Source organism: Amblyomma americanum, chromosome 1 (assembly GCF_052857255.1).
Source record: "Amblyomma americanum isolate KBUSLIRL-KWMA chromosome 1, ASM5285725v1, whole genome shotgun sequence".
NCBI classification, from domain to species: Eukaryota; Metazoa; Arthropoda; class Arachnida; order Ixodida; family Ixodidae; genus Amblyomma; species Amblyomma americanum.
The window spans coordinates 228359338-228386834 of NC_135497.1; the positions used below are offsets into that span (position 1 = coordinate 228359338).

General features: G+C 45.8%; 1 protein-coding gene across 1 annotated transcript; it reads right to left on the reverse strand.

Moving 5' to 3' along the window:
* Positions 1 to 7845: 7845 nt before the first annotated feature.
* LOC144114728 (uncharacterized) lies at positions 7846 to 27386 on the reverse strand. The gene is made up of 8 exons (XM_077648632.1): positions 23558 to 27386; positions 20466 to 20567; positions 19979 to 20080; positions 19392 to 19468; positions 18722 to 18910; positions 11266 to 11518; positions 9248 to 9413; positions 7846 to 8303 (listed from the first exon to the last, which is right to left on the reverse strand). Exons 1-8 carry the CDS (start codon positions 23664 to 23666, stop codon positions 7907 to 7909), a joined length of 1395 nt encoding a protein of 464 aa, XP_077504758.1. The 5' UTR covers positions 23667 to 27386; the 3' UTR covers positions 7846 to 7906.
* Between the last annotated feature and the right edge of the window lie 111 nt (positions 27387 to 27497).

Genomic DNA, 27497 nt, shown 5'->3' on the forward strand with positions numbered 1-27497 from the left:
GTCCGCCGTCCTCATGTATTCCCATAAGCCCTTCCATTCTTCGTCGGTGAAATACTTACGAAATTTTGTAAAGTCGTCTTCGCTCGCCATTTCAGTCAACGCACGAAAGTCTCAGCAACGATCTATCTCCACTTCTGCGCGTTAACCGCCACTTGGAAAGGCTGTCGTCTGCGTGTGCGCTTAGCGGCTCAGGTAACGATAATACAGCTTAGGCACGCAGAATCAGTTTAAGTTGACTATCACGGAACTAGTAATTGTTTCCATAACGTTTTAAGATTGATATTAGTTTACACTCATCCAGTAATTACAAACAAGTGAATACAAATGATCACGCAGCCAGTGCAGAATTTAGCAGGATCCGAACACTCAGTTGGCCACATTGTAGTAATTTTTTTTTTTTGCGTAAGTTTGTGTGGAAGAAAGTTGAGTGTCTTAGGCCCGTTTCACATGCTGCGACTGGACCGAAAATATCCGCTGTAGTCGGTGAGGCCCCAGTGCGATTTTCGGTCACTGCTTTCACATGCGACACCGACACAACGAATTCGGTCGGAAGAACCGGCAAGGTGTTTGCATAGGCAGCCTATTATTAAACGTGACAGAAACATCGCACAGAATGTGTTGATGATTTTATGACCAGCGTATTTTTAGATGCAAGGCATTATTCCGTATGTTTTGATTAGGATAAACAGTTTTGCTTCCACCGCGGTAACATTTCCCACGTGACCGCACGTCGCACGCCGTCTCGGCGCTCCCCAATTGTCAGTCGCAGAGAGAACACACCGACGCTGCGACTGAATTCCAACCGGACGGAACTCGATCGCAAGCCGTCTGCGACTAGACCGACGGCCCTCCCCAGTCGCAGACCGACAGAATTCGCAGTGTCGCAGGCGAAAATCGCATGCATGTGAAACGGGCCTTAGAACGCGCGAATATAGTGCTAAGACTTCACAGATTTCGATCTAAATTTCAGGGCGTGAAACGTAGCGCGAGCGCTATTCATAATTTGCTGCGACGAACTGCCCCGTAGCCGCTTGTTTGAAAAGCGCGCTCATTTTTATCGCGCGTACTTTACGTTCGAGTGGCAAAGCGGGCCTTCAAAATCGGCACACATAATTTTGCGCTGATCGTTGCAGTGCTGTCAGCCTAACGCATACGGTCTGACGTGGGCGTGAGGTTTTTTTTTTTTCCCCTCAAGTCTTGGCCTCAGCGCCTGAGCTTTGCACAGCGGCTACAATGCATTGATTGAGCTGATGGGCTGAGCGGTTTTTTCTTCCGACTCCACTGTTGATGAACTATTCAGCTTACAGGCAGTAGCACCTGGGTATGCTCTGAAAAGTGCATGTGCATGTGAAGTGTGCATGTGTGGTGTATTGCTCTTCAGGAATTAGGTGTCGCGAATTGCCAGGTCTCAGGAGGAAGCAGTTGTTTGCGGTCAGGTAGTAACAGGCCTGCATTCACTTAATTGAGAATTTTGCAGGTACATATTTCACCAGACGCGGTGGCTCAGTGGTTAGGGCGCAGGACTACTTATCCGGAGTTCCCGAGTTCGAACCCGACCGCGGCGGCTGCTTTTTTATGGAGGAAAAACGTTATAAGGCGCCCGAGTGCTGTGCGATGTCAGTGCACGTTAAAGATCCCCAAGTGGTCGAAATTATTCCGGAGCCCTCCACTACGGCACCTCTTTCTTCTTTCACTCCCTCCTTTATCCCTTCCCTTACAGCGCGGTTCAGGTGTCCAACGATACATGAGACAAACACGGCGCCATTTCCTTTCCCCCAAAACCAATCATTATTATTAGATACATATTTCTGGTTTTTCACTGTGGCATTACTATGAACTGCAGTCTTCTTTTGTTTTTCACTTTCCAAGATAAAAAAAAATCAGGTTTGGTCCAAACTGCGAGGTGCGCTTCTCCAATTAAGGTAATCATTGCCTGTGGCATTTATAGTGAAAGGATGATGTTTGAAATTTCTCTACTCTTGATATATTCTTTAAATATGGTGTTACGACTTTCTCAACAATGTACGTGTACATAAATTCTCTCCCTGAATGCGAGCCATAGAGATGTGTTGGCGTGCATTTAGGGATTTAGTCAGCTACGAATCTCGATATCAACTAATGCATTATTGTCTGTTCACTGCCTCTCGAGTTCCTTTTCCTGGTCCAGTTTCATGTAAATCTCTTTTCCTGTGTCCTACGCCTTCTCTCTCACGGTGGAGAGGACGGGAGAGAATCCATCAGTTGGCACAATTAGAGCACCAGTGTGCTGGCCCATCTTCTTGGCACAGTACAGAAGTATGGGTTTATGAACCTCATGTTGTAGAAGAAGCATTCACCAATGAGTTCAATATTACTGAAGGTTTTACAAAGCTGCTAGATGCATAAAAATTAAGCAGGCCAGAAGACTAGACTGGAAACAGCAATGCAGTGTAGAAACACCAACGCATTGCAAATTAAAGAGAATCCAGTTTTTTATTTATCTTACTGATGCCATCATGCTTGCTTGCAAAGTACAGATTTTGTACAACGAAGAGGGTGTAAGGACAAGTGTGATCGAAGAGGTGTCACATAACCATTAGGATGGTCATAGCAGTCTCGTGCCGAAGTCTCATGTTAAGTCTAGCTTAGCAATAGGTGCAACTAGGGGCAGAGCGTCCTGGCGGTTGGTCACAGGCATTATTTTTAGTTATCTTCTAGCTTCCTACACTACACAGGAAATGGGCAGAAAAAAAAAACTGTCTCATTAATTACTGTGCATTCGTGAATGTGGTTGGTTGCATTGAGGCATAATTCTGGATTAAATTCTTTTCACCTTTAGGTAACGGACCAAAGACTAAAGAAACACACAGTACGCAGATGACTGATTTGTCATTGCTGATCCTATTTCCACTCTTATTCTTTGTGCCCATTGTATACTCCTTATTCTTATTTATGTGTTATTTTTATTTATTGTTATTCATATGCTTAATCTTATTCTTTGCTCCAGGCCTGTGTCCCGATGGTGGGGTGAATACAGTTCAAATATTAAAACGCCAGCTCACTGACTGCGATGATGGAGTGAACTGTGTGTCATTTGCAATGTTATTGTAATGTCATAACTGGCCCAGCTATGCCTACTTCAGAACAAGGGCCTACCCCAGATCCCTCCATATAACCTGTTCTGAGCCACCTGCAGCCACCTTATCCCTGTAGACTCCCCAATATAATCTGCTGCTTACCTGACTGTCGGTGCCCTCTTGTATGTCTGCATTCGCCTGTGTTACGTAAGGAACTGTCGGGTAATGTCACTGCATGAGAGATTGCAATTAGAGCTCGCTCCTCTGCAAATACTGAACAGATCTGACTGCTCATGCTTTGCTATGCCGTGCTGCGAGTGAGTTGGTACAGTGGAGTAAGTATGCCTTGCAAACATAGGAGCAAAGATACATTACCAGCGAAATATGCAATGGAACCATCTTTTCTAAGCTTTTGCTTTGGACCCAAGTCATCTTTCGTGCTCCTAAAAAGGTTTTGCCTTTGTATAATTGATTCAAGGCTGATCTTACAAATTATATTCTGAATAAGGAATAAGTGGGCATCATTTGTAAAGTACGGTGATCGCTCTTTTTTTGTTTGCCCTGTACACCGTAAGTTTTCAGTTGTGTGTTTTCAGAATTTCCATTACTCTTTGTGCTAATGAATGGCACCATTCAGTTCGAGCTGAAATTCTTCTCCTTCCTATATCACTGTGTATGCATTGTTCTTTTGTTTTCTGTTTACAACTTGAATTTAGTCTTAGCAAGATGGAAAATGAATGCCCTTCTATTTCGGCTCTCCTATCATCCATGGCTTTTTCCCTTCCTCCCTGTCTTTGCACTGCTTTTCCGTTTTTCAGTCGTGCTGAACCAACTACCCCAATGCTCAACGTTTACGAGTAAGCCAAGGGATTTGCCAATGCTCCTGTAGTGTGCAGGTAGGTTGAGAGACCTCAGTCCTGAGCATAAATGGGTTGCATCCACCCACCCATGCTCTAAACTGTGCATGGTATGTATTATGTGCCCTTCTATCTGTCTCTCTTTCCGCTCTTCACCTTCGTCATCCCTTCCTCCACCTGGTGCAGTTCAAGCTTCTACATAGTGTGAAGCAGTTTACATTGCTTTTACTCTCTCCATAGCTTTCTTCTCACTACAAAGAGGACTGTGGTTCATTAAAAATGTCTGCACTGAGCTGTGGGGTCTCCATCACTCTCATATTCCTAATACCTGTTTATCTCTAGATTCCTGATGCGATTCCTGCAATCTTGTGATCAAGTCCAAAGCACTGTAGCATTCTTCTGGCAGCTGAAACAGCTAAGTTGTGAGCTTTGCAGATTATATTAGTGCTAGAAAGAAGATGGCTTCTTTGGCTTTCAGCTTTGGGTTCTTCCTCTTTCAAATTCCTTGTCCTCTGTTTCTTCTGAATAGCCTCTTCAGCTTCTGTTGTTCTGTGTGTGACATGTATGCTGCCTTGGAGACCATCAAATGGTGCCTGAAGTGGTTTCTGAAATATTTCCATAGTCACGGTGAGTTGAATGCAGTGAGCTTACTTTACTGCTCCAGGACACAATGCTATTATGAACGCAGGAGAGCCACCGGAAACGAGCCCCTTTTGTTCCCGGGCACAGTCAAGGCGATTGGGGCCAGAAGATAACGGCCGCTTGCTAAATGCAGCGACGTCGGAGACTTCAGAAAGGGGCTGTGCTCAAACTTCAGCTCTCTGCTCTTTCAGGTCCCACACTCCGACTGGGCAAAGCTCGGTAATTGGAACCAGCTGACACCTGGGTCCATTCCGCGTAATCCTTACCGGCAGGCCAGGGACGATCACCACCAAGTATCTCGGAGCCACCCGGTAGAAGCATAAGTGCTGGCTTCCAACAGGCGAGACTTGCTGTCGCCGTTGCTAATCCAGACTGGCCGTCCCCGTTTGTAACGCTGCTTTACGGGCCGCCCAGTTCATCCGCCTATATTTCCCGCGCCGCTCGTATCTCTCGCTGCTTTTTTTGCTTGATGCATGGCGACCCCCCGCTGTTCTTTTTTAGCCTTAACGATGTGTTAAGCCGCCTTCTCGCCTTCGTGTGCGGGTACATAGGCTGCCGTTAATTGGCATAGGCCTCTCTTTTTATCTCTTAATTGAACTGGCTCCTTCCCATGGATACGGCGGCAGCGCTGCCGCGCCGAGTATTAGGGAGCGTTAAACTGATAAGGAAGATGGAAACTTACAATAGCTGGAGAAACTGCGACGGTAGCTACGAGCTGGACGACGTTGGGAAAAGAAGCTGCAGTTTGCGCCGGAGCTGCTTCGTTCACTTAGGGCTCGCTTTTTTCCAGCGATTGCTGTATGTGCGACTTTCCCGAAACAAAGGCGGGCCTATACTCAATCTCGTGATCACACTGTGCGCGTGTTTCCCTGCTACTTTTGTTGCGTGGCTTTTCCTTCTATTAAGGTGACCACCTCGTGCCCGCAGTCATGCCTTGCGCATCGTGCAATCTTCGTTGACGCCCGTTTTTAAGACGTCGTCAAACGCTTCGAAATCCCTCTAAGACGCCATCTGCACTTCTGAAAATGAAAATTGAATTTGAGTAAATGAAAGTTGCACTAACTGTCTTAGTTCTCAAGCACGCGTAGGAAGTGAAAGAAGAAAGAGAGAGAGAGAGATCCTGTAATTTAGGGCTCCGCAATAATTATTTTAATTACCCGAGTACAGGTGAATAGCCACCCGATTCTTGTCCGATCCCCCAGTGTGGGTGTGTGCCATCTTTTGATAGGATAACAACAACAACAACAACATAATACCACCTGGGGATCGAAACGAGAACCGATGTCACACTGCACACGGGCGCCTTTTTGAGCATCCGCAGCAGTGGCTTAAGCAGGTATAGGACGTCCGCTCGGCTCCTGAGCCGGAGTACAGGGGTTAAACGCGACCGCGTTATGATAGCGGCGAAATGCAAAATGTGCCCGTGTGCTGGCGATGTCAGGGGGGTTTAAGATCCCCCGGTGGTCTTAGTCTGGAGCCCTCCATTACGGCTCCTTTTTCTTTCTTCTTTCGCTCCCACCTCCCTCCCTTCCCTCACAGCGCGGTTGAGGTGTCCAATAAGAAGTTAAGCAGTTACTGCGCCTTTCATTTCCTTCCAACCAATCTTCTTTTTATTCTTCGCGCACCTGTGTTCGGGTTATAAGTAGTTAAGAGGGAATTAAAGGTGCTGAAACATTCTTTTAATTTCCGGTAAGCTACACCACACCGCTAAGGGATTATGGACGGGGTAAAAGACACAAATTTACAAAGCAGGTGATTACCGTTGCTCTCGCTGGCCTTTGTGGCCTACGTAGCAATGTGCAAGCGCAATAAATTTTACGGCGAGAGCCTTTACTTTGATCCCATCCCGAGTGTACTCACGTGCAACTGAATCCCATTGCCGTCATTGTCGTAGGAGCCCATAAGCCAAGAGCGAAAGAGCAGAACAAAAATATTGAAAGGAGACGACCAAGGAGAAGAAAGAAGACGCAATAAAGCACAGAAATTAAACCTGGTCAAGAGAGAGAGAAAGATGAGAGGAAGGTGAGTTGAAAGACATCACGGCCCTAGCCAAATGTTTTAGCAAAACTGTAGCACAGTTTAACATTTTTTTTTTTGCTGAGACAACAATAGTAAAAACATTCCGCAACTTCGTGACATAGTTACTGTGAAGTATCGGTGAGTATGAAGCCTTTACCCGGCGAACGTCCCACGCAATGTTCCTCGGGTTTATCTCTCCAAAGATATTTTCTTTTCTTTTCTCGAGACGTAAATGTGCGTCGCCTTGATCGCACCTCAGAATGTACTGGTTAGGAATGGCATCAATTTGTGCTGATCTGCCAGTGAAACGGGTGAAGCTTTCAAGTATATAAGTTTTGTCGGAAGCGGGGATTTTTTTTAGAAATGCCACCTGGGTTATGGAGCGGAAAGGGCAGATGAGAATCTGCGCAAGAAGTTGTCAGTTTCCTCCAGACTTTCGTCTAAGAAGAGGGAGCTCATTATTGGTGCTGTATTTCTGCTTTAGGTCGTATACGGAGGTTGTGGTGCCTGTTACAACATAGCACGCGAGGCACACACTGCCATACAATTAACTATTCTTAATCATCCACTCAGGAAGAAAGCTTCCGACACTTACCTTGGCGAGATTCTATACGTGAGCAGACGATCTGCTGTAAATCATAGCGTAAAGCACGCCATCTAGACTGCAGGAAAACTGAAAGCAAGAACCAGCCCGATTTTCTTTTACGTCTTTGGTGTTAGTCAACATTATTTCTTCACTATTAGCCTAGGCTTTGCCTGAAAAAAAAGCTATATAAATAGCTCATGCATGCTGTTGACATACTGGCGGTCAGATCCATATGTAATGCTGATCAAAGAGCATGTGCTTTTCTTTTTTACTCACTTTTTAATTATATTGCTATTTGTAGGAACGCTACAGAGCGGGTTAGAAACACAAACGCAGTATGCAGCTCAGAAAGCGTTCCTAACCACAACCGTAAGCAATAGTAGAAAATTAGAATAAAAGCTCAAATGACAAAACTTGTCGCAACTCACTTGCATTGCCAAATACAGGAGCTACAGAGCATAGTACAGCGCGAGCACAGTGAACATCGAATGCAAACAATAGAGGGCTGTGCAACGAGAACCATACAATAACAGCATGAGACAGACACTTTCTAATGAAGTGTGAAACAAGGAAACAGTGAACTTTCAAAGTGGTCCAAGATGAATTATTCTGACCCCCCCCCCCCCCCCCCCCCCCCCCCCTCATCTCTCCTCGTACTTTTCGGCGCATGCAGAACCACGCCTTTTACTGTGTCTTCTCATGTTGGCCAAGTTCACAAATAATTTCACGCAGTGTGGGCACTGGGGCTAGTACTGGCGGCCGTGCACCGCCCTCTCATGTTTCTTGGCAACATCCAGTCGCGCGAACCTCTCCGCGCACAGTGAGCAAGCGTGGGGCCTCTCCCCCGTGTGTGTTAGCTGGTGCCTGTTCAGGTTGCCCTTTCGGGTGAACCCCTTCCCGCAGCGGGGACATAGGTGCGAGGCAGCCCCGCCGTCCACACCGTGTTGCCCACTGCGATGAGAAGCCAGGTTAGCCGCCTGGCTGAACCGCTGTCCGCACTCCGGGCACTCGTGCGGCCCCTCCCCCGAGTGGATCCGCTGGTGGGCGGTGAGATGCTGTAGCTGTGAGAAGCCCTTCCCGCACACATGGCACAAGAAGGGCCGCTCGCCCGTGTGGGTCCGCTCGTGTGTGACGACATTATGCCTGTGTGGAAGCAAATGAAAGCAGGAGCAAAGAGTAGACACTGTGAGCATGTTAGCCTCACTGACGATGCAGAGGTGGAAAAACTAGAAGAAGCCCACTGCATGCATATATGCTACCACACGGGGCCGCGGATTCACCTCTCACTGACACTGCTTCATCCGGAAGGAGAGAAGAAAGAAAGGGAGTATTCATTTTTCAATAATGCAACGCCATCCTGTTGTAACATTATCCTGCAGTAATACCCAGCTATTTCCCTCACCTCTTCCTGCTATTTTTGAATATAAATATTGGAACACCTTTGTTGCAAGTTGCAGGTGTATCTACATATTAACTCTGGATGCTCATCCACTTTGGTTTGGTTCCCGTGATGGGTTCCCCCTAATTTCTAGTTACTTTAACTAACAAGGAAGGGCGCCGCCATCGCAACGAAACCAGCGCCACAAACTACGTGATTGCTGCCCGCGCGCGCTGGGCATATGGCGCCCAATCTTCGGCTCGGGAACTTGACGCGCGCTGACTGTTCGGCGTGGTGCTCCGCTCTTCGCTAGCGGAGCGAGGCATCATGTTGGGAACACCCTCTTGCCAGCTCGTCCCTATTGGCCTCGGAGTTTCTTGCTTGCCCTAGCGTGGGCGAACGTTCGCTCGTAACCGTGCTGGTGAGTCGGACGACCTCGATTCGCTCGCGTATTTTGTTGCTAGCTGACGTTATTGTTGCTGTACAATAAATGCCTGTTTGAGTCAGCCGGAGTGTTGTTCCTTTCTTCCCACACAGAGCAAGGCCCGACGTGATCGGCGTGCTCTCGGTAGCGCGAGCGATCACGGGTAGGGTCCGGGCAGCTTTGAACCGTGTCAGCCGCGGTTAATAGGGGGTAACTTATTTATCCCCCAGTTAAAACCTCACATAACAAAACCAAAACAAGGGGAAAGCTAAAATCTTCTCTTACTTTCGATCGCTCGAATAGGGGCAGTGGGCGCAGCGGTGCCTTCCCTCTGGCCTCTGCGGGTGGTTGTGCCGCCTGTGCTTCTCCAAGCAGTCTGGAGTGTAAAAGGGCTCGCCGCACGTGTCGCAGGAGAAGACCGGCTGCGGTCTGGCCTCGCTGTCTCCGTCTTCTGTGGGCAGAAAAAGCAGATAATTTGTGGAGAGCTCTGGAACGAGTTAGACTTTCTGCACTTATCGCCAGCCACCTCAAATTCACGTCTGCAGACATGCACAGAAGAGTTACCACGGCTTTCTTGTTTGTTTGTTTGTTTCATTTTACAAGTCGATATTTATTTCCAGAGGACATAAAGGGGGTATGTAATGATGGTTGAAAGAGAATGATGGCTAAATAAAGGAAAAATGTTGGCAGTTTTGATAAAGGCGATGATGCAGTCCCTGCCCCCAAGCGATATATGACGAATTGGTCAGCGAGAGACCCGCTGCCGCACCAGGTGCAAGATTCTCGCCGGCTGCAGCGCAGGGCATAACCACAGCAGATGGTGGATATCAGCCTAAAAAACCAGAATTCGCAGATTGGACACACAAGGTGGGAATATAAGTCTCGAAATTGAGGCCACTTTCGAGCTACCGCAGGAGGAGCTTTGTTTTAATCACATCGTGCAGTTGCTTGTGCGAAGTACCACCAGCGCGACTCTGTACTATCGGGGACAACTGCATGAACGCTAGCTGTTCTTATAAGCTACTACCATACCTGGCACTTGCTTCAATGTTCGATTTTTCCAAAGCTGAGAAAAAAGCTTAGAAAGTAAGCGTTCACGCCAGTGACGATGCTGAAGGGACGCGAGGATTGCAGGCGGCGACCCAGAATACCTGCCGGACCTATTAAACATTTGCCCAGCGCTTCCATGAGGCCCATACGAAGAGGACATTATTTGATAATGTAGGGCTTTTTAGGCACTCTGCCTGGCAGGAGATATACCAGGTCTTTCATGAATGCTTGACACTAATTCTTAAAAAAAAAATAGGCTTTTTGAGGTAACAGTGTGGCGTTTGACGCGTAGTAATACGAGTTAAAGCGCACACCAGAAAACTGATCCCAAAGGTTTATGTCATGATTAACATATAAGTGACGCTACGGTGGAGACTACCGGCAGAACAAGCAAGGCTAATCCCAAGTGCAGCATACAACTCACCTCAACTGGTAAATTGCTTTAACTAGTAAGCTGATGAACTAAATTGTATTAGTTGATTTTCTATCCCCGCTGCGCACGGGCCACTTGGCCTTCTCTGCCAAGCCCCGACTAGCGCTGCGAAAGCAACAAGCAGCGTTGAGCACCGCAGATAATCGCACACTCTAAAGAACGGACATGAAGGAAGCCAATATTCACTGAAACCAAGGAGCATAGAGTACCTTTTTAATTTGTGATCTTCATCAACGGCAGATTAACTGGGTAAGTATTTTGAAAATAACTTATTACAAAGCAGAAGAAAAAACAGCATGCCATCAATGGAATCCGAACCCACTACCTCCGAAATACGTGCCCGGTGCTCTGCCAACCCATAAAAACGCATTCATCGACGAGAAAATTGTATTTAAAAGTCTTCCCGCCAATCCCTTCAAACTCATGACGTCTTTACCGAAAAGAGCGGGTTGCCACTGCATTACAGTGAATAAGGATGCGGTGCGGCCTCTGGGATCCGCCCCGGAATTCGGTGTCGACGCATGCATTATGCCTGCGAAATCGGCAGTGGAGGGCGACACCTGCATTTCCTTTTTTTCTTTTCATTAGATTATAAAAGCTCCGTTGCTGGCGACCGTGGTCTCTGTGATTGAACGAGTTTCCTTGCAGATTCAAGCCAACTTCTACTTGACGTCCCTATCCTTTTAATGAAGCTCTTGTGAAGTGATGCATTTTTCATGACCATTCGCGATGCAAAGTGTCTCATCAGCCTCTCCATCTGTCAGATGACCCCATCCAATTGCGACTGCTCGTCCCAGACGTGAAAAGACGAGACCCTCACCTTTCGCGGATGGCCCCGCACCTCGTGGCTTGCCGAGCAGCCCCAGTTCCCGAGCAAATGCTGCGCCGTACCACACGAGGAGCTCCTCGCCAGCGCCCACGGCCTTGGGTGTCCGGTAGTATATGTTGCCGTGACGCGTGAAGGCCACCAGGTTCTGTTCCTGTGGACTGGCCGCGCGGTTCACGTAGCGCATCCAGTTGGAACGGTCTAGCGGACGACCGTCCACCAGGAACACCTTCCCGTCCTCGAAAACCTGCGTACAGAACAGGAACAAACTCAGCAGGATGTTCTGTGCAGCTTTAGCTTCGGGGCGCTCTGAAATACTCTCAAATCATTCGAAGCTTTTGCCTTTCAGTCTCCAGTAGCCACCGCTAGCCTGATGAAAGCTACAGGACAGTACAAGGACCTTATATTTATGACATTTCGTTTTGGTTTGTTTTTTTAGTCCATCATTGGTCATGGCTTTCCGCTGATGACGCAGACCCTGCCGGACGGCCACAATCACCAAGAACCAAAATTCAGAGGACATTTAAGCCCTGCCCTAAGAGTATGACGCGATAGCTGCAATCGGTTAATGTCCTTTTATATGCTGAATTGCTCATTCTCGACTTTAGATTCATAGATCCCTGGAAGTCCTTGTATCAGTCCTGGCACTGTGATGCAGCGGTTAAGCGATGCGCCACTGTCCTGCAATGGCAGGTGCTGCCACCGGTGGGGCTTGTGCTACTGAGGTTGCTCTTACTGAGCAACCTCTCGCGACCAATCATTAATTTAACTGCCACCTACCGTGGTAGCCAGTTTGCTCACAATTCGATGGGCAGGTTGTGATGACGCCACAAGGCCACGTAACCTGGGTAACTCACCTAGGTTGCTTTTCCGGAGATTTCTCGCCCACAACGCCATCGACAACGAATTTTCTGCCGAATGGAATCCTTAACGTTGTGGTGTTAAAATGAGGCTCATGTGTCGTGTATCCTGATTTGATGGTATTGCCTGCTTTGCAGCCTGAAGTTGTTGCGAGGATTGTCAGTCCGTAGCTACAAAGTGAAAGGGACTGGAGCAGCATGGTGCAGGGAACGTTTCGCGCGTCAGTGTTCGTCCAGAGGAGATACTTTTTGTCCAGAAAAAATTGATGCATGGAGACATTTCGCCAAGCACAAAAATATTTGCGGAAGTGGTCCGGCATGGATGGATCGAAATTACCGCCGTGACCAACGATTCCTTGCTCGAGAGCTCGACTGGCAGTCGCCTCAGTTCTTGAGGGCCATGCACCAGAACGTCACTCTCCTCTCCTCAGGTACACAGAAACTGGCCAGTCGTGCGAGCATTTCATTTCTAAAGGCGCAACAAGAGGCATTCTGTGGCAACAAAAGCTGCGAAAAATGCTGACAGAGGAAGAATCGAAAGAACTTCCCAAAAGAATGTTTGGAGAGTCATTTTCGTTAATCTTAGCCTAACGCTAAAGCGTAGAAGACAGCAACACTGTGCATATCTTGTGAAGCTGATTTCAACTAAAAAGTGCTGCATACCACGTCATTATACAGAAGTATGGTGCCGTGCGTTTTCGGTAGGGCAAATATGCAGCTACAACTAACAGTTTCGACCTGGCTTCCATGGTGAGACGCTTGGTCGTTTGTGACAGAAAATCCCAGTAAATTTTGGCAGTTTATGTCAAACACAGGAACTAGAACACTTGACAAGATTATCGTTAAGAGTGTTTCAAATTGGGCTCGTAGGTAGTTAGCATGGTCAAACATAATTTCGCTTTTAGACTGACGTGGGAGAACACAGGGACGACACAAACACTGGTGCGCAAACTATCAACTGAGGTTTATTGCGGTGTGCACACATATATAAGCATAACGTCAAAACATAAAAACCCATTTCAACCAGCAACTTTGCTATCGTATCGTCAAGCGTAAGAAAGACTTTCTCCTAGCAGATCGGTTTATGTTTCGTAACTCTTGCCCAAGAATTGCTTTTCCTGTTTCGTAAGTAAAACTGAAGGGTCACTAACACACGTCCCTCCTTTTCCTGATTCCAAGCAGTAGGCTTCCCACAGCTCCCTGGTTGTCTTATCTCTCGATTTCAGCAGAACTGTAGACTGTTAGAAGGGGGGTTTGCAGCTATCGCATCTGGCGGAATGTGCCACCAGATTTCCAGGTGAGTTAATCTGCCGGCAGTTGCGGTTATGCTCTCTGAGTCTTTCATTTTAACATCTGCTCACTTGGCCCAGATATGCTCGGCCGCAAGATAGCGGCATCTTGTAAACCACTCCTCCACAGCACTCGACGAAGCTGTTTGTGTGCCTGACGCCTCAAGACTCCTCTTGTCTGGGACATGTTTCTCCATTTACCTTAGCGCACATTCGTTTTAGTTTTCTTGGTGCGGAAAAAACTACTTGCACTTCATGCCTTTCGGCAACATGTTTTTCAAATTGTGAGCAAGTGCATGAATGTACGGTAGAGCCACAGGCCTTTTGTTTTCTTGCTTTTTGCCTCGGTCCGTTGCTTTCACAAATCTTTTAAGCACTTTTTCTGCTACTGATGCAAGCAGTGGTTTAGGGTAACCGGCTTTTTCCAGTCTTGCTGCCTGGTTGTTCAGACTACTTAGCATCTTGTGGTTGCAGGACTTTTTTATGGCCTGCTCGAAACAAGACATGGCCATGTTTCGATTGATCAGCTTTGAGTGGGCCGAGTCATATGGCAGTAGGCCTTTTTCGCTGCGTGTTGCATACTCCCAGCACAAGTGGGTTTCCACAGACAAGGCCAGATCAAGGAACTTACGGTTGCCATTTTTGGGGACTTCATGAGTGAAGGTTAGCCCTGAGTGGGCTAACTTGAATTGTTCCATAGTTTTTCCTACAAGGTTCAGTATTGCCAGAGTGTTGTCAGCGCAGTCAAGAAGCCATCGACGTAGCGAAAACACATTGTACCACCAAGCGGAGCCAAGGCGTCTTCAAGTATCGTGTCCCCTCTAGCAAGGAAGAGGTCACATAGAATGGGGGCTATGGTGGATCGAATACATATCCCATCATTTTAAGAGAAGACCTCTCCTTTCAGCTCAACACACAATGACGTGAGATACGCCTTCAAAAGGGCAAGGAAATCTGTAGTTCTGATGCCACACTCGTTCATAAACTTGTCAGAATCAAATTCTCCTATACACATTTCAACGCATTCTAGCACTTGGTCCCGGGGAACGCTGTAGAATAGGTCCAAGACGTCAATGGAGAAGCATGTCACACTAGGCTCTGTCTTGAGGTATTTGATGACCTCATTCGAATTTCTGATTATGAACGGATCTTTCACAGGAAGCTCGTTCAGATGGATCTGCAGGTACCCAGGGCTATTTTCCTTTGCCAGGTTCCCTTGTCTTCTGCCATTCGAAACGGGGCGCATGGTTTGTGTGTTTTTATCGTGAAGAATGGTCTAAGAGTTACCTTCTTGCGTTTCTTCACTTCTTGTGCAAGTTTTTCAAGCCCATATTTTTCGCATATCTTTGCGGCATGGTTCCGGTACTCCTTTAGTCTTCTTTTGGTGGGGTTTGCTTGTCTGATTAACTTTTTAGAGACCGCTTATTGTGCTTTTGCGTCATAGTCGCCTGCTTCTATTATGACAAACAAGCTTGTCTTGTCAGACACCAGAAGCTTCAATCCATTCTTACGCAAGAAATGAACTGTTTTCTTCGGAACCACTCTACAGTCATTTTGCTTGCTTGCTTCTTTTATGCATTTCAAGCCTTCTCTGTTGTATGCACTCTTTTCTTCTGTATCAGGTGTCAGCGATAGAGCGCATCATGCCTAAGACGTCTAACGGCCTCAGCGTTGGCTGCATGGAATATTTGCGGCCCTTTTTTAATGTGTGGAGTATTGCACTAGAGATTTTACATCCTGAAAAATCGATAACTTTAGATTCTTCTGGGATACTACTCTTTTTCCTCTTCCTTGGCAACATTCCAAATGAGGCTGCCCACGAACGTTCCGCTAAAGCTTCTGCCGAATCAAGCAAGTATATAACCATGCGCTTACTCTGTCCTTGGCCTAGCGCCGATCTGCAGATGAGCGTGATATGGTCATGGTAGAACCTGACCTGCCTCCATGCCTCAGCTCGTAGTATCTTGCAAAGAGGTCGAGACGTCGCTTCTGACGGAGCCATCGAACCGAAAAGCGCTGAAATCACTTCAGTTGTCACTCCATGCGAGGCGGCATAAGTTAAGGTCCTTGTACGGCATCTTCCTTCGGCGATGGGTTCGATGAAAAAACGTATGCTTGTTAGCGGAGAAACTGGTGGAATGTTGAGGCCCGATGTACACGAAATGAACATTAAGAGGGTTTCAAACTGGGCTAGTTTGTATTTAGCATGGTCAAACATAACTGTGCTTTTAGACTCACGTGGGAGAACACAGGGACAACACAAACACTGGTGCGCAAACTATCAACTGAGGTTTATTGCGGTGTGCACACATATATAAGCTTAAAACGTCAAAACACAAAAAACACATTTGAACCAGCAACTTTGCTATCGTGTCGTCAGGCGTCAGAAAGACTTTCTCCCCGCAGATCGCTTTATGTTTGGCATCTCTTGTCCAAGAATTGCTTTTCCTGTTTGGTAAGTAAAACTGAAGGGTCACCAGGCAGCAAAACTGGAAAAAGCCGGTTACCCTAAACCACTCCTTGCATCAGTAGCAGAAAAAGTGCTTAAAAGATTTGTGAAAGCAACGGACCAATGCAAAAAGCAAAAAAACAAAAGACCTATGGTTCTACCGTACATTCATGCACTTTCTCACAATTTGATAAATGTTGCCGAAAAGCCATGAAGTGAAAGTAGTTTTTTCCGCACTAAGAAAACTAGAAAGAAATGTGCGCGAAGGTAAATGAAACAACCATTCCTGGAGAAGAAAAATCTTGTGGTGTCAAGAACATAAACAGGTTTGTCGAGTGCTGTGAAGGAGTGGTTTACAAGATACCGCTATCTTGCAGCCGAGCATATGTGGGCCAGACGAGCAGATGTTAAAATGAAAGACTCAGAGAGCATAACCGCAACTGCCGGCAGATTAACTCACCTGGAAATCTGGCGGCACAATGCGCCAGATGCGATAGCTGCAAACCCCACTTCCATTAGACTACAGTTCTGCTGAAATTCAAAGATAAGACAACCAGGGAGCTGTGGGAAGCCTACTGCTTGGAATCAAGAAAAGAAGGGACATATGTTAGTGACTCATCAGTTTTGCTTACCAAACAGGAAAAGCAATTCTTGGACAAGAGATACCAAACATAAACCGATCTGCTGGGAGAAAGTCTTTCTGACGCTTGACGATACGATAGCAAAGATGCTAGTTCAAATGTGTTTTTTATGTTTTATCATGTTAACCTTATATATGTGTGCACACGGCAATAAACCTCTGTTGATAATTTGCGCACCAAGATTATCGTGAACGACTCTGCCATTACAGATAAAAAGGAGATAGCTAATGCTTTGAATACTTACTTTCAAAGCGTGTTTACTAAATCTAATACGACGTTTATTGATTGTTGTCTGAACAGTCTCGAAAGAAGTGTTACCATTAGCTGAGAAAGAATATTAGAATTACTCCTGCGGCTAGACACCAAGGAATCCCCCGGCCCCTATAATATTGCCACTACCTTTCTTAAAATGTACGCTGAAATACTCGCCAAGTTTTCGATAATATTTAATGCGTCTCTTGAATTGGGTATAGTACCGATGGATGGAAAATTTCCCGCGTGTTTCCAGTTTTTAAAAATGGCAGCCGATTGCAAGTTGGTAATTACAGGCCTATTTCTCTCATTTCCACCTCCTGCAAAAGTGCTAGAACATGTACTCACCAAACACCACAACAATTTTTTAGACCAGATGGAAATAATGACCAAAGCCCAACATGACTTCCGTCAAGGATACTCCACTACAACACAACTAGTGGTCACTGTAGATGAACTTGCCAAAGTGCACCTGATTGTGGCTGCCAGGTAGAGATGATTTTTTAGATTATTCCAAACCTTTTGATAAGGTTACTCACCATAAACTAGCAACAAAAATGAAATTATTAAGCATTCTGGACCAAATAATCAGTTGGGTTACATCATGTTTATCAAAACGAAAGCAGTTTGCCAACATCCATGGAGCAACCTTTCGATTCTTAGAACTTTACTTAGGTGTGCCTCAAGGATCGGTTTTGGGTCCAGTACTCTTCAATATCTATATAAACGACCTCACAAAAGTTCTCGAACCATCTGTGACCGTAACACTGTTTGCGGATGATTGTATTACATTTAATTCTGTCAAATCTGTGTCTGTCTACCTTACTTTGAACGCAAATCTACAATTGTTAGCAAAATGGTGTAACGAATGGGAAATGGTTATTAACTTTGACAAAACAGTTTCTCTCTACATCAGTAAAAAGACTACGCAACTTAATTTTATGTTTAACGTAAATAACAATGCAATCAGAGAGGAAAAAGAATATCAGTATCTGGGAGCCGCAATAACGTAACGGCTCAAATGGACGGAACACATCGATAATATATGTTCATCTGCCACGGCTTCCCTAGTGCCCTAAATCTGAAGGTATATAAATACATTGTAAGGCCAAATCTCGAATATGCCTGCATTGTATGGGACTCTTACGTGACAGATGACACCCAGTAAGTAGAAAAAATGCAAATATGTCTTGCGGCTCGCTTTATTTACAACCGTTACAGGCGCCTAGCCTCTCCATCCACCGTATTGAAACTTGAAGACTTAGAACCAATTGTAGATAGAAGAAAGCCCGGCTCAACTTCCTTCATTCATTATAAAGTTCTCGACTTGGTATTCGACTCACAAATCACATCACTAATGATTCTAGACGAGCCTCGCACCATAAGCATACCCTCAGCCTGCATACAACCTATTTTTGCATGCACAAACACATACAAGTTTTCTTTTCTTTCCACACAGTTTCTGAATGGAATGTTCCCCCGAAGGAGTCTCCGTTGCTTTCTAACCATTCCTGACATCTTCACTGTTGGCTTAGTAGCTGTGCTGTAACCGCATTTTCAATTATAATTTTGCTCTGCGTATTTTGCGGTACGTATCTATATTGTTCGCTACTACCGTACTTGCTTTCCGTTGTCCCTTCTATGTATTTCCCTCTCCTGTCTGGACATACAGCATGTCCGCAGTATTCAGTGAATAAATAAATAAATGGAAGAGCATGCCGAGGGAGCTTCGGATTGAGCACTTCGGTGGTACATCAGGTGATGGAAGTCTATCTTGGAATGTATAACGAGTTAGACTACTCATTTAAAAGTTCCCTTGCATCATATCTCATGGCAGAGTGCCACTTAGGGAAAATATTTCCTGTTGGTAACTATTTAACTGCTGTCGTAAAGGACAGGGAAGACAGGTTCTCAAACCACTGCCTCAATGGTTCTAAAGGCGTCCTGTTGTCAACGCACCTGCCAGGTGTAGCCGTTGCCCCCTCCATTGTCCTCCACCTTGACACCCTCGTAAGGACCAAAGTAGACCCTCTTGGGCAGTGACTTCAGGGTGAACACGCCGTACTGTGCCCCTTTGATGGTGGAACGGCGGATGGACAAGCCTTCGGGGAGGGTCTTGTTGGCGCGCAGCGGGTCCCCGGCATCCACCTGCGAACGGAGTAGCAGTTTGAGGTTGCCTGCAATGCCATTGGTCACAGCACTGGAAACACACAAACCACACTTCCCATATTCTCTGGAGCTGAAGTTTCAGACTCGAAAACTCTCTTCATTTGTGTTTACATGAATCAAGGAGTCTTTGCACTGTAATGAAATAATGAAAAGAAGGCCTGGATCAAATGGAAAGGCGCATGCAATTAACGGCCTCGATCAAGGTGGGATCCGTAACCACGCAGTCAGGAGTAGAATGAAAAAGGTGAAAGGAGGGAGAGAGCATTGCCATAGTTGAGAACTGCAATAGGATGAAGGCACGCTCTGACGCGCTACGGTGCACCACTATCTCCGCTCGGCAAAGTTCCCGCTGTCGTGTTTTTCAATGGATCACTATATGTGCCGATCGAAACCAGGCAGATGCGAACGCGGTCTGAAGGCAGTTTTTCAGATTCGTCAAGTTCGCGTGCTTGGCACTCACCTCTGCGTCCTTGACATGGGTCAATGGTCCGTGTTTGGGGCAGTCGCCGGGACGGTCGACACCGCAGTCATCACAAACTGGAAGCATATTACCCACACCGTGGTTTATGAAAAAAAGGTGTGAGGATGTGGACATCAGAATGGGCACTGAATCTGCCTTGGACGTCCTGCGAATGCCCTGCAGACATCCTGAACGTCCACAGGACGTCCAAAGGTAGTTTCAATGCCCATTGAGATATTTGATATATGCACTGCTCACTGACTGGAGCGAAATCAAATTGCGCGTGAAATACGCGTGTCTGGGTGTCCAAGACTCATTCAGGTCATGATAAAAAATGAATTCATCACAGCACTCCTTTTGTGCGTCATACATTAATCATATAACAAGCTGCCTAACTGGCCGCTCCAGAAGGTGAAGCATGTAAGTAGCCACGAAGGTTTGTGCTAAGAGCTCCTGACGCTGGAGACAAGCCGCTGTGCATTTCATATGTTCATGCCTTACCAGCTGTACTAAGAAACTCATTGACAATGAGTGCATTTCCCATTCTCGTGTTGGAAGCCAGGAACCAGCTTTCGCAGACAACTCACATAGGTATTCTTGGTCCGAGTTTTCCTCGCATTCCATGCACTTCGCCTCTTTTCGCTGGCGTCTCGGGTAGCAAGACCCGCTGGAAGACGGCTCGGGCGAGGCTGCGTTTCACCCCATGATATTTGTTAGCCTGGCTTGCGGCATAGAATCGTGCTCATCGAGCAGCTTTAACATTGCGCGTGAAATATGCGTGTCTCGGTGTCCAAGGCTCATTCAGGTCATGATAAAAAATGAATTCATCACAGCACTCCTTTTGTGCGTCATACATTAACCATATAACAAGCTGCCCAACTGGCCGTTCCATGCAGAAAGTGAAGCATGTAAGTAGCCACGAAGGTTTGTGCTAAGAACTCCTGACGCTGTAGACAAGCCGCTCTGCATTTCATATGTTCATGCCTACCAGCTGTACTAAAAAACTCATTTACAATGAGTGCATTTCCCATTCTCGTGTTGGAAGCCAGGAACCGGCTTTCGTAGACAACTCACATAGATATTCTTGGTCAGAGTTTTCTTCGCATTCCATGCACTTCGCCTCTTTTCGCTGGCGTCTCGGGTAGCGGGACCCGCTGGAAGACGTCTCGGGCGAGGCTGCGTTTCACCCCATGATATTTGTTAGCCTGGCTTGCGGCATAGAATCGTGCGGATCGAGCAGCTTTAACGGAATGCTACTGTTCTGCGCTTAAAAACGAACATGCTCTAGACCAATAAAGTGTCATTAAGTACATTCTATTAGAAGAACAAAAACCAAACAGCAGTCCCCAGCCCAGTAAAACATCAAACCATATATAATCCCTAGTATAATACCTAGTAAACATCAAACCATATATAATCCCTAGTATAATACCTAGTAAACATCAAACCATATATAATCCCTAGTAGTATAATCCCACTTTTCAAAACTGTTTAAAAGGAAAGTTTGTGAGGAAGCTCGGAGGAGAGTTTGTGAGTTTCGACAGGAATTCGTGGCATATATGACTGTCCATGACACATTTCTCGATAGCCTGATGTGTTTCCTTAGCCTGTGAACGGAATTGTAGCTGCACATGTTTTATTGTAAGTGGTGTGTTTACTTGATGTACGAAATCTCTGAATGTTTGTTTGCCTGTTACTGTGTACCTTCTGTACGATTCAGAGCCCCTTTGATTATTAATTCTGCCACTAATTTAGAAATGGCCCAGTTAAAACAGGTGCATCCCGGGCGTATAAACATATATACTGAGAATCTCCGCGAATTCGGTTACTATAGTGCATGCAGCGACTTCTATTGACGGAAAAGGAACCGTGCATTTCCAAGCAACTTTTTCAGAACAGTGCGCGCATTTTGCTCGAACAATTTCCAGGGAAGAGTAGTCACCCGTACAAAGGAGCTCATTCAGTCAAGAGGCCAATGAACGAAGGCATGGTTTCTCCTATCCAGTGGCCGTGTATTTTTAATTGTGTATGTGTTGTGGGTGCACGTGTGCGTACGGATGTGCCTGTGTGTGTGTGTGTGTGTGTGTGTGTGTGTGTGTGCGCGCGCGCGCGCGCGCGCGCACGAGGGTGTGTACCATTTATTAATGCCAAATTATGCCGTCGTCTTGCGAAAACCACCAGGTTTCTCCGTAACGAAATGCAGTGATTGGTCGTGAGGGCCGTGACGCCATCAGCACCATCAGATGTGTAAATCTGAGGAATTTTCTAGTACCTTCCACTGATTTAGCATAGCAACACAATCTTCCACCTCCATCCATTCACTAATCCCCACCAATCCACCTATCCGAATTAATAAAGGCCCATTAATTCACTAATCCCCACCAATCCACCTATCCGAATTAATAAAGGCCCATTAATCCGCACTAATCCACTTTAATCCATTTTATGGGATGGGTTTTCTCGCAAAATCCGGGAGTCCTTTGGAATATTTGGTGTGGGCCATATTCCAAATCCTATCTCATTTTCTTCTCTGAATGTGGTTAAGAAGGCCCGAAGTTTTTTAGACTACCATTATTGTAGGTGAGGTGAGACCACCGTACGCGGCATGTATACGGGCCGGCCGTGGGTTCGGATCCTATCGCAGCGACGCGCGATTGTCTTTTCTTCTATATTTTACCCGCTGGGGGCCCCCAGTGGATGGTGATTGGTTGTTGAGTCCGAATTAAGGACGCGAGATCGAATCCCGACCGAAGCAGAAGCGATTTATAATAATAATTGGTTTTGGGGTAAAGGAAATGGCGCAGTATCTGTCTCATATATCGTTGGACACCTGAACCACGCCGTAAGGGAAGGGATAAAGGAGGGAGTGAAAGAAGAAAGGAAGAAGGAGGTGCCGTAGTGGAGGTCTCCGGAATAATTTCGACCACCTGGGGATCTTTAACGTGCACTGACATCGCACAGCACACGGGCGCCTTAGCGTTTTTCCTCCATAAAAACGCAGCCGCCGCGGTCGGGTTCGAACCCGGGAACTCCGGATCAGTAGTCGAGCGCCCTAACCACTGCATATACGCACACATGTTCTGTCGATATATCACAGCAGGTTGAATAACCTATAGCTAGGTAGGTGGTGTAAATTATTCCAGAGCCCTCCACTAAGGCGCCTCTCATACATAGGTAGTTGTGCAACATGATGCAGACTGTCGCACAGTTAAACGCGTGCCGTAGAATATGCTTCTCTCAGCTAAACTGATGAGTTGTTCGAGCTCAAATTTCGGACAGAAATGGCAAAAGGTCGGCAGAATATCTTACATTTGGTTGGGATAATTGCCTGAATCGATCGAAAAAGAAGTCGGATATTAGCACCGTCTGCGGCGGCGACGAAACGAAACTAGCGTTTTCTCAGCGATTGCACGGGTAGCGCGATTTTATTTGTCGGCCGTGGATATTCGGCAAAGAAATTGGGTAGTAGTCGCTTGTTATAAAAAGACTTGAAATTTAGTGGGGTTTGGCCAAACTTTGTTTTTTATGATTATTGACAAAGCAGTTGAAAAAACGTGTTCAAATCTCCTGCAAAACTACCCCACGCACCTCCTTTGCCGAATCTGCACAACTAGCAAACGAGATGGCGCCACCAGTGCGAGGCGCTGAGATAGCGGCTAGTTTCGTTTCGTCGTCGCCGCAGAAGATGTGAATATCCGACTTCGTTTTTGATCGATTCAAGCAATCACCTCACACAAATGTATCACGAAACAATTTTGCCAACCAGCTGCCATTTCTGTGCGGAATTTCAGCTCGAACAAGTCACTAGTTTAGCTGAGAAAAGCATTCTACGGCGCGCATTTACCCGCGTAACACGCCGTGATATGCCTATCGAAAGAAGCAGCTTATAATAAGAACTTGTCGCGACCGTCCAATCTGGAAAGCTGTTTCCTCAACTGCAAAAAAATATTGGTTCAACATATTTTCCAACATCTGTTCTAGGTCGAACAAAACTCCTTCTAAGCGTATACAGGGGCACGGCCCTCCCCTCTCCGATATCGCTCCGAGGTGCAACTGAGGCAGAGACCTGCATCTTTCCTTGAGCATATGAAACAAGAAAGTGGCCGTAAAAATAAAAGAAAGAATTATCTCAGCACCTGACTCTGTGACAGATTTTGTATACTTACGGGAATTGGACTTTGTTGGAGGTTTAGCCGGTATAGCTGGTGCCGGTTTTGGTTTCATAAATTCATGAAGTGGTGGCTTCAGTCCTGTAAATATGCAGGTGAGAATCATATCTTTTATCCGCAGGTCTTTTTCTTCTTGTATCTCTTTTTATGCTAGCAATCATTGTCGTCTGTCTTGGTTTTCCGTTAACTGATTATGACCCCACAATTATTTCTAATGTGCAGTTGCTGCGCTTTTGAAAATTGCTTCATTCTGGTAGCCATAAAATATATTAATCGCAGGAAACTTCTAAAGCAATTCGCACTTTCAAAGAAGCAGCTCCGAAGGAAGGCAGTGGAAAAGAGTTGACTCACCCAGCTTCAGCATCAGCTCGTACTTCTCTTTGATGTTCGAGTCCGCCGTCCTCATGTATTCCCATAAGCCCTTCCATTCTTCGTCGGTGAAATACTTACGAAATTTTGTAAAGTCGTCTTCGCTCGCCATTTCAGTCAACGCACGAAAGTCTCAGCAACGATCTATCTCCACTTCTGCGCGTTAACCGCCACTCGGAAAGGCTGTCGTCTGCGTGTGCGCTTAGCGGCTCACGTAACGATAATACAGCTTAGGCACGCAGAATCAGTTTAAGTTGACTATCACGGAACTAGTAATTGTTTCCATAACGTTTTAAGATTGATATTAGTTTACACTCATCCAGTAATTACAAACAAGTGAATACAAATGATCACGCAGCCAGTGCAGAATTTAGCAGGATCCGTACACTCAGTTGGCCACATTGTAGTAATCATTTTTTTTTTTTTTTTACGGAAGTTTGTGTGGAAGAAAGTTGAGTGTCTTAGAACGCGCGAACATAGTGCTAAGACTTCACAGATTTCGATCTAAATTTCAGGGCGTGAAACGTAGCGCGATCGCTATTCATAATTTGCTGCGACGAACTGCCCCGTAGCCGCTTGTTTGAAAAGCGCGCTCAAATTTATCGCGCGTGCTTTACGTTCGATTGGCGAAGCGGGCCTTCAAAATCGGCACACATAATTTTGCGCTGATCGTTGCAGTGCTGTCAGCCTAACGCATACGATCTGACGTGGGCGTGAGGTTTGGTTTTTGTTTTTTTTGCTCAAGTCTGGGCCTCAGCGCCTGAGCTTTGCACAGCGGCTACAATGCGTTGATTGAGCTGGTGGGCTGAGCGGTTCTCTAAATTTTTCTTCCGACTCCACTGTTGATGAACTATTCAGCTTACAGGCAGCAGCACCTGGGGATGCTCTGAAAAGTGCATGCGCATGTGAAGTGTGCATATGTGGTGTATTGCTCTTCAGGAATTAGGTGTCGCGAATGGCCAGGTCTCAGGAGGAAGCAGTTGTGTGCGGTCAGGTAGTAACAGGCCTGCATTCACTTAATTGAGAATTTTGCAGGTACATATTTCACCCGACGCTGTGGCTCAGTGGTTAGGGCGCAGGACTACTTATCCGGAGATCCCGAGTTCGAAACCGACCGCGGTGGCTGCTTTTTTATGGAGGAAAAACGTTATAAGGCGCCCGAGTGCTGTGCGATGTCAGTGCACGTTAAAGATCCCCAAGTGGTCGAAATTATTCCGGAGCCCTCCACTACGGCACCTCTTTCTTCTTTCACTCCCTCCTTTATCCCTTCCCTTACAGCGCGGTTCAGGTGTCCAACGATACATGAGACACACACGGCGCCATTTCCTTTCCCCCAAAACCAATCATTATTATTAGATACATATTTCCGGTTTTTCACTGTGGCATTACTATGAACTGCAGTCTTCTTTTGTTTTTCACTTTCCAAGATAAAAAAAATCAGGTTTGGTCCAAACTGCGAGGTGCGCTTCTCCAATTAAGGTAATCATTGCCTGTGGCATTTATAGTGAAAGGATGATGTTTGAAATTTCTCTACTTTTGATATATGCTTTAAATATGGTGTTATGACTTTCTCAACAATGTACGTGTACATAAATTCTCTCCCTGAATGCGAGCCATAGAGATGTGTTGGCGTGCATTTAGGGATTTAGTCAGCTACGAATCTCGATATCAACTAATGCATTATTGTCTGTTCACTGCCTCTCGAGTTCCTTTTCCTGGTCCAGTTTCATGTAAATCTCTTTTCCTGTGTCCTACGCCTTCTCTCTCACGGTGGAGAGGACGGGAGAGAATCCATCAGTTGGCACAATTAGAGCACCAGTGTGCTGGCCCATCTTCTTGGCACAGTACAGAAGTATGGGTTTATGAACCTCATGTTGTAGAAGAAGCATTCACCAATGAGTTCAATATTACTGAAGGTTTTACAAAGCTGCTAGATGCATAAAAATTAAGCAGGCCAGAAGACTAGACTGGAAACAGCAATGCAGTGTAGAAACACTAACGCATTGCAAATTAAACAGAATCCAATTTTTATTTATCTTACTGATGCCATCATGCTTGCTTACAAAGTACAGATTTTGTACAACAAAGAAGGTGTAAGGACAAGTGTAATTGAAGAGGCGTCATATAACCATTAGGATGGTCATAGAAGTCATATGTTAAGTCTAGCTTAGCAATAGGTGCGACTAGGGGCAGAGCGTTCTGACGGTTGGTCACAGGCATTATTTTTAGTTATCTTCTCGCTTCCTACGGTACACAGGAAATGGGCAAAAAAAAACTGTCTCATTAATTACTGTGCATTCGTGAATGTGGTTGGTTGCATTGAGTCATAATTCTGGATTAAATTTTTTTCACCTTTCGGAAATGGACCAAAGACTAAAGAAACACACAGTACGCAGATGACTGATTTGTCATTGCTGATCCTATCTTCACTCTTATTCTTTGTGCCCATTGTTTACTCCTTATTCTTATTTATGTGTTATTTTTATTTGTTGTTATTCGTATGCTTAATCTTATTCTTTGCTCCAGGCCTGTGTCCCGAATGTAGGGTGAATACAGTTCAAATATTAAAAAGCCAGCTCACTGACTGCGATGACGGCACTGATGAACTGTGTGTCATTTGCAATGTTATTGTAATGTCATAACTGGCCCAGCTATGCCTACTTCACAACAAGGGCCTACCCCAGATCCCTCCATATAACCTGTTCTGAGCGACCTGAAGCCACCTTATCCCTGTAGACTCCCCAATATAATCTGCTGCTTAGCTGACTGTCGGTGCCCTCTTGTATGTCTGCATTCGCCTGTGTTACGTAAGGAACTGTCGGGTAATGTCACTGCATGAGAGATTGCAATTAGAGCTCGCTCCTCTGCAAATACTGAACAGATCTGACTGCTCATGCTTTGCTATGCCGTGCTGCGAGTGAGTTGGTACAGTGGAGTAAGTATGCCTTGCAAACATAGGAGCAAAGATACATTACCAGCGAAATATGCAATGGAACCATCTTTTCTAAGCTTTTGCTTTGGACCCAAGTCATCTTTTGTGCTCCTAAAAAGGTTTTGCCTTTGTATAATTGATTCAAGGCTGATCTTACAAATTATATTCTGAAAAAGGAATAAGTGGGCATCATTTGTAAAGTACGGTGATCGCTCTTTTTTTGTTTGCCCTGTACACCGTGTGTTTTCAGTTGTGTGTTTTCAGAATTTCCATTACTCTTTGTGCTAATGAATGGCACCATTCAGTTCGAGCTGAAATTCTTCTCCTTCCTATATCACTGTGTATGCATTGTTCTTTTGTTTTCTGTTTACAACTTGAATTTAGTCTTAGCAAGATGGAAAATGAATGCCCTTCTAATTCGGCTCTCCTATCATCCATGGCTTTTTCCCTTCCTCCCTGTCTTTGCACTGCTTTTCCGTTTTTCAGTCGTGCTGAACAAACTACCCCAATGCTCAACGCTTATGAGTAAGCCAAGGGATTTGCCAATGCTCCTGTAGAGAGACCTCAGTCCTGAGCATAAATGGGTTGCATCCACCCACCCATGCTCTAAACTGTGCATGGTATGTATTATGTGCC

Excerpts from the sequence above, each read along its gene's own strand:
- LOC144114728 (XM_077648632.1), bottom strand. The coding sequence starts at position 23,666 with ATGATTCTCACCTGCATATTTACAGGACTGAAGCCACCACTTCATGAA. Across the intron at positions 20,081-20,465 it reads CTCTGACCAAGAATATCTAT|CCTCGCCCGAGCCGTCTTCC; the intron begins GTGAGTTGTCTA and ends GGTGAAACGCAG. Across the intron at positions 11,519-18,721 it reads GCAACGGCTACACCTGGCAG|GTTTTCGAGGACGGGAAGGT; the intron begins GTGCGTTGACAA and ends TTCTGTACGCAG.